General features: G+C 34.7%; 1 protein-coding gene across 1 annotated transcript; it reads left to right on the plus strand.

Annotated features, from left to right (window-relative positions):
• The first annotated feature begins 2,523 nt into the window (after positions 1-2,523).
• On the plus strand, positions 2,524-3,636 carry LOC149248439 (uncharacterized). The gene has a single exon (XM_089449951.1). The coding sequence runs from the start codon at positions 2,524-2,526 to the stop codon at positions 3,634-3,636; it is 1,113 nt and encodes a 370-aa protein (XP_089306077.1).
• The last annotated feature ends 4,424 nt before the right edge of the window (positions 3,637-8,060 follow it).

Here is an 8,060-nt window from a genome sequence, read left to right on the forward strand (position 1 = left end):
AAATGAACATAGAAGAATAATGAGTTAAAAGAGAATAATAAGATATAGGTGGAAAAGATTTAACAATGATTTTTTTTTGTTTTTTGTTTTTAATATGTCAATCATCTTTTTTACTAAATGTAATATGGATTTTAGTTTTATAAATCAAGAAGTAAGAAAATAATTTTTTTATATCTTTTTAAATTAAACAAAGAAATTTAAAATGTTATATTTTAGAGTAGAAACACAAGTTTTTGGTCATGATATACAAAGCAATTTAATTACACTAGAAAAAACTCACACTCATGAGTGCATTGATTGTTGTTCATTCACTTTATTTATTTTTACAAAAATATAAACAAGCATTTTGAAGGATAAAAAAATTGGAAGTTATTCAATCAATCAAAGTATTGTTTAAATCCCTATACAATAATGACATTGATCAAAGTATATCTACCTATATTTTAATCGTAGATATGTCTAATATCACATGTTTGCAATAGTGAAATGAATAATGTTAGTTTATTATAGAGAAATCCAACATACGAAAAACAATAGATATAAATCCATATAGGACAATAATAATTAATAAGATAGAATGAGTGATGGCTTTATAATGTCATGTGATAATATGTTTATATGTGTTGACTAGTCAATATTATGTTCATTATAACAAGTTGACTTGAGATGCAATGGAATGATTTGAAACATCCCAAACCATTGTACATAGATGAAGAAAAATATTCCACTAATAAAGGCATGTAACAACCAAGAGAGAGAGAGAGGCATTTGTTGTTTTTATTTTCCCAAAGCAAAACACACAATAAGAGTAATTGAAACAATTGAAATGCGCACTCTTTCATGTTTGTAATTTTATCTGAGATGTAATTAAAACCATAACATTGAAATGTACACACAGTGATGACTGTAATTTTATGTGTGATGTAATTAGAACCATTACATTGAAATGTACATTTGTTGAGCATTGAAATGTGGACTTCTAGTTTCCCACCTCCACTGTCAACCATATGTAGTCGTTAACATACATAACAATCATGGAACCATGCATGTGAATATTCATGGATATCCTAATCATTTGGTGTTAACAGTGTTGGGAGATAACCGTGCGTGATTTTTATGCATTATTTATTATCCAACTGCACCACCTTGTACAGCTGAATTATCTTTCCAATTTCTACCTTCTAATTCTGGGTGGGTGTAATTCAACTGCTAAGCATCACTTTCTTCATTTGAGACAAAAGGAAGCATCTTCATGCTCTTCTCTAGTTGGAAGTGTTTATCAACTCTTCTCAAGAAGTATCCATACATGACGCATGCTGCATAGACTTGACCCACTCGAACTGCCAACTGCTGGTGTGCTTTGTGCATCCCCTTTTTTGTGATTGTTGTCCTTGTGAATCGTGATGCCTTCTACATTATAATTACTGAAAAACAATTTGAGATATTCCTTGTTATAGAAGAAATTTCATTTTAGTGATGGCAATGTGCATAACCTTCCATGAATATCAATGTTAATTTTAATTTTCAATGATCAAGAGACCTATGTGTGTGAGATCTATTTGTTGCTTTTCATTAGTTTTCATATGAATTTTGTTGTATATTGTCTTATTTTCAAATAATATTATGTATTTTTATATAAATTTATTTTTTTATATTTCTTGTTTTGTTGATTATAGGTATAAAATGCCACCTCTTGGTCGCCCCAAAAAGGATTTGAAACAACTTTCACTTTCTGATGCATTTGGTATCTCTCAATGTTCTAATCAACTGCATATTTCTGAAAATGAAGTATATGATCATGTGGATGAGGACCATGAATCAGATAGTGCAGAACTTCTTGAAGAGGAACCAACATCCAAGAGGTACAAAAGAACATTCAAGTCCAAATGGAAGCTGAAATTTCCATGGGCTTATGCTGTAAAAGATTTTAATGGTGTTGAAAGGATAAAATGTTCATGGTGTGTAAAATTTAAAAGAGGAACTCCATTTGCTAAAGATGGAAGCACAACCCTTCAAGTTAGTGCTTTAAACATCCATGCAACATCAGAGGCTCATAAATTTGCTTTGCAACTTGTAGAGGGAGAAAGTAAACGGAGTACTCTTCCAATTACAAAACATGTAGAACTAATGGTTGATGCTTAGAAAGAGAGAATTATATCAGTTATTGAGAACATGTATTTTGTTGCAATACTTGATTTACCTTTGGAAGCATATAAGCCAATTTGTGACTTGAATATGTATAAAAATACTCCTCACATGCCTCTAACAGATGAATACTCTGCATATACAAATACAACATCTAGAAAAGACTTTCTAGAAGCTGCTAAGGAGGTATATTGGAAAAAATTAAAAGATGAGATTTTCCAAAGTCCATATTACTCACTTTTAGTTGATGAAAGCACTGATCGAACTATGGTGCAACATTTGATTGTTTATATTACATATTTGACCAATGAAGGAAGAGGTCCATGTGCTACAAAATTCATACAATTGCTACAAATTAGGGATGGAACATCACAGTCTATGTATGATGCTGTGACATCTCTTTTAGCAGACATGAATCTATCCATGACAAAGTTAGTTGGATTTGGATCTGATGGAGCATCATCCATGAGGGGTATTCGTGAAGGTTTATCTACTAAGTTTCGTCGACATGCCCCTCATTTAGTAGATATCCACTATATAGCTCATCGAGAAGCATTAGCAATTAATTATGCTTCATCTTATTTTGAAGAGTTGCAAGCTATTAATAAGTTTGCAAACAAGATCTATTCATGGTTAGGGAAATGTACTAAAAGACATGGAGAATTGAAAGAGCCAATGGAGTCATTTCAAATCACAAGGCTAGAAGTGTTACAAATTCATCATATTATATGGCTTTCTAGAGGAAAGGTCATGGAAAGACTCGTTAAGCTCATGCCTGCTTCGTTAAGAGATTGGGAGTTAGTGGAGAAAAAAATGTATGAGATGGCTACAATATTTCAAGTTCAATTTTGCACCGCCTTACTTGCAGATGTGCTTATTGAGTTAAATAAGCTGAAAAAAAAGTTTCAAGAAGATCATGTTGACATTACATCTATTGGAACAACTTTGGATATCACTATTAGCTTGCTTCATAAGCAATTTCTAAGAGGCACATTTGGGGCAGGTGCAATGCACACATCATCATTTTTAAGTAAAACACAACAAGGAACTTTTGAGTTTGCAGATTGCACAGGTATAGTACATGTACATGAATTGAGGTTTGAGAGTTTGCCGAAGTCACAAAGATCAGGGACACTAGATCACTGCATTATGCTAGGAAAGGCTTTTGTAATGAAAGTGATTGACTCTCTAAATGCAAGGTTCACAGATTTACCTATTTTTAATGCAGCTAAGTTTTTTAGTCCTCGTAATTATTATGAGGATATGGATGACAAAGACTCTCAAACAAGAAGATGGTTGACATGTTTATGTGAAAAATTTAGTGCTAGAGGCTTGCTTGTTGTGGACAACATTAAATGTATGGGTGAAATGGATGAATTTATATGTACTATGTATAAATCTTACCCAAAAAAGCATATGTTTGGAGCATGTGATCTATGTGGAAGTGAAATTGAATGGTTTGAAGGATTTCCATGCTTAATGCAGCTATGACAAGCAATTCTTGTTATTCCGTCTAGTACAACAGTTTTTGAAAGAGGTTTTTCAAAATTAAATCGGATAAAAAATGAGGATAGGTCAAGACTTTCTTTAAAAACATTGGATATGTTAAGGTTTATCTCTCTTAATGCACCTCATGCTCTAAATGAGGTAGATTGGAATGCTATTTATGCGAATGGAAAGAGATGAAAACTCGAAAACCTCTTCCACTATGAAAATAGATTGAAAGAACTACTAAGTTTCAGTGTTTATTACCATCATTGTCTTACTCTATCAAGCACTTGAATGAACCATTTTGGTAAGTGAATTTTTTTAGTTTTATATCATTTGACTTTTGTAAATGAAAGCATAACCATATTTTTCAAGTTTGCATGTGAATTTTTTCTTACACATATTGAATGTAATCATTGCAGGATATTGCACAAGATATCTTAAGCTGGAGGACCACAACTATCAAAGTTTTATAACTAAAAGAAGAAGCTATCTTAGATCAATTTTGCGGCCAAGTCGAGGGACTGTAGTTCCAATAATTTGAGATGTGCAAATATTGGAAGTGTCGACTTTCAAAAGAGTTTTAAAAGACAATAAAATAGTGATTTGGTCAAATCTGAAGTTTATAAGCTAGAATTACACTGATACTTCCTAAAGAAGCTAGAATTTATTTTTAATTTTATAAATGAGACCTTCCATATACTTTTAATATAAGTATTTTTGTTTCTTCATATATATATAATTTTTATTTCAATTTCATTCAGATGTAATTATTTCTAGATGTTTATTTTTTGTACTCATATGCAGTTTCCCAATTATGATTGTGTCCCTATAGTTGGTTCAATTGTTGCTGAGTTCAAGGCCTCTACAATATGATCTTATGTGGTTACATTTCTCAATCACACATGTGTAAGAGTAATGCATTTACTAATGCAGCCTTTGACATAGTAGTATCTTTTTGTTTGTGAAAAAATAAAAAGAAATTTGAAGTAAATTTACTATTGTCAATTGAATTGCTCTTTTTTTTATGCTTTTCATCATGGAAGTGCGACTTGAATGTGTGATCTTCTAAATGAAATTGAAATTAAGACCTGCACTTCAAATTTAATCACTAGTAGGCACGACAAGTGGTCTCCAAAAAATGTATTTAATGTTTACTTAAATTATATTATATAAAATTATCGATTAATTATTTTTTAATACCGAACATGGAGAACCATGCATGTATTACATGTGGAGCATTTCACATGTATTACAAGTGTTAATTCAAGGAAATATGTGTATCATTGACCCATATTTTGGTTTTTCACGGAGTCATTGCTGGCAAATTCTGAGCAGATTTGCGAAAGGCCTTGGAACAGGATGAAACACAATGGAATCCAAGATTCCAACCATGAAGGGGAGGTATTTTACCTTCGTATAGATATCATCATTGTATATTCTGAACATTGTGGTTTTCAATGTGTCACAATGACTGTGTGTGCATTGTTAAGTTAGGTTGGAATCATGTGGTTAAAGCTGGCATCGATGCAGACCATTCGATCACAGTCTCAACTTATTTAAATGAAAAATCCCTGTTGAAATAGAAAAGGTTCACTTCGTGACCTCTCTTGAATAACAAGTTCTAGGGCTTTTCCCTGTAAGAAGTAACCCTGGGCTTCAGGGGAGTCCATCCAGATTTGGGGGCTCACTTGCGTATAGGGGGCTTTCCTTTTTTATGTTAACTTTGGACCGTTACTGCAGATGAGCCTTCTGCAATTATTGGATTTAATTTGAGGTGATTAGTGTCAGGTATAAGTCCACGTAAACTTGCTCTATTTCTTTCATCTCTCCACGTGTTGTCTCTACTCTTATCAACGCCATGTGTGACCTTTCACGTATATCACTGGCTTTCTAGTGTTTCCATTCCTCTGGTGTCCATGCATCCAATCCAGTACTCAATCATGTTATGATTCTCTGGTGCTTTGGCCTACTTGAATTAATCCGGCTCTATTTATTATCTTAACAGGACACGCCCTTAATCCCTCTCTGTTGTTTATTCTCTCCACGCATAATCCAACTTTGTTTCTTTCATAATTATTTTATGATTTCTTATACATTAACAAATATTATCCATGCAATTCTCTCTCTATGTTGACAGATATTATCCATTGCAACATACTATATGGTATGTTTATGAATGAGTTTATTCCAACAACAATTTTCATTTCCATGTTTTATTCTCCATAAATTTGGATGCCTTTCAACTATTCTTGAATCCTGTGCTCTCATCCCTGGTCCCCTAAACTTAGTGCAACATAGCTTTATATGAAATAAGCAATGAAATATTCTAATTGTAAGGGTGAGAACGATCTTAGAGATAACTTCTATGGACTTTATTTCTTTGACCAGGTCATTGCATTTGCCAATGTAAGGAGTTTGGATGGATTGCATTGACAAGAGAAATAGCCATTGGATAATCTGTTGGTGTGCCATATTGTTGCTACCTCGGAAATTATTTCCCAGGGCACTGAGTTAATGTAATCAACAATATTGTATTAATTTATATGTTGATATATTTTATTCTTTTGGTTTCTATGGGTATCATAAAACTTCAAAGTTAATCCAATGTTTTTCTTGAATGTAAAAATATTCCAGAGGTATTTAATAATAATAATTCATTATATATATAAATGTATAAGTGATGAATGTTTTTTTTGGAGGAAAAAGCGTAATTTTCATAATAAGATTTAAGAAAATTACATGTTGTATACCAGCATATATGAAAAATGCTTTCACTACTATCCAGAGATTAACAGTCCAAGAGTCATATGCAAAAATATTTACAGACCATCCTTTTAAAAACAGTAGAAACAATGGCAAACCAGGGCCATAAGTCTAAAAACTAGATAAGCTTAAAGAAACTGGAAAACTGCAAAAATGTAAAAAAACATAAAGAGTGATCTCATAGATCATTCCTGATGGATTCCTACCCCTTCAATGAAGGGCTGATGGTAGATCTGGAAGAAAGCCCCATCCCTGTACTCATGAATCAACCTGTGTCCTCTAGTCAGTTGCACGACCTCTTTGGAAAGAAGATCAACGACTTCATTCCTTTCCCTGTATATATGAGAGCAGACAAAAAACTCAAACTGAGATTTTAAAAATAAAGCATCCTCCAACAGATCCCTGAGTGTGTGCAAGTGACAGAGGTAGATCCCATTGATCCAATTTATGATAAGCTGAGAGTCCCCGAAAATCTGAATTCTGTGGCAGTTTTGTTCTCTTGCGAAAAGGAGGAGGTGCCTAAGGTTGTTTAATTCTGCATAGTTATTTGTTCCTCGCCCAAGACCCACTTTGATTTTGAAAAAAAATAGAGTCATTTAAATGAAAAACAAGCCCCCCACCACAGCCTTCAGGCTGTGCCGAGCCATCAAAATAAGCCCAAGGCTGATTTCTGTCTATGATCTCTAGGCTGATGATTCTGATGGAATGCTGAATCGGATCCTCAGGGATCAGATTGTAAATGGCCAACATATGATTGCATGAGACTGCCCAGAGGATGGGCTTTTCTTGAAATATCTGGTGATTTCTGATAAGCCAAATGCCCCAGCAAACGATGAGAGGCAGGTTTCTGATTTTCTGAGTGGCAGCACTCGTCCACCAACCATGCCAAGCATCATTTATATTTTGACCAGCCTAATGGGTGTTAATTGAGAGGGTCAAGTTTATGTGATTCCAAATTTCAGACGAAGCCGAACAATGAAGGAAAAGGTGGTCAGTATCCTTCGACTCCGCATTACATAGGCAGATCTGGGAGGGGCCATGAAGCATGTGTTTTCTCAAATTTATTTCAGTGGGAATCTTGTTTGTGAGGATGCCCCACATGAAGAGGTGAGATTTGTGGGGGGCCTTCAGCTTCCAAAAGATGCCACCACCACCAGCAATTTTCACCCGCCGACCGAGCCTCCATGATCGATGCAAAGCCAGCTTTTGGGGAATATCTGCCTATGGGGGCCTTTGCCCAAATAATTTCATCTGCCCTGTCAGAAACCCGGACGTTGGCTTCCTCCAAATCCCCCACAAACTGCAACCAAACCCTGTTCCATCTTCCCTCTATTCCCAAATTCTCGAAAGCCAGCCACTGCAGACTTGGCCAAGCAGGGTGCCCCACTATCGCAATGTGAGCAAGCCATGTGAATCCCACCTCCAACAAGTCCTGTCGCATTTCTCTAGGAAGGATGTGTGCATTCCCACTTCCAGCCCAGGCATCTGAGCCAATTCTGATATTCGAACCATCACCAACTTTCCAAGCTAGGCCTTCCTTTATAATGCCAAAGGAGTGAGTAATGGCTTTCCAAATGCTCGATGCACCCATGATGTAGTGACAGGGGCTGCGAATCCAGTCAGCAATTGATAAGGGATAAATGTATTTGTTGTAAACAACT

The sequence above is a fragment of the Pinus tabuliformis genome, chromosome 7 (assembly GCF_031772625.1).
Source record: "Pinus tabuliformis cultivar Carrire ecotype Pingquan chromosome 7, CPIR1, whole genome shotgun sequence".
Taxonomy (NCBI): Eukaryota; Viridiplantae; Streptophyta; class Pinopsida; order Pinales; family Pinaceae; genus Pinus; species Pinus tabuliformis.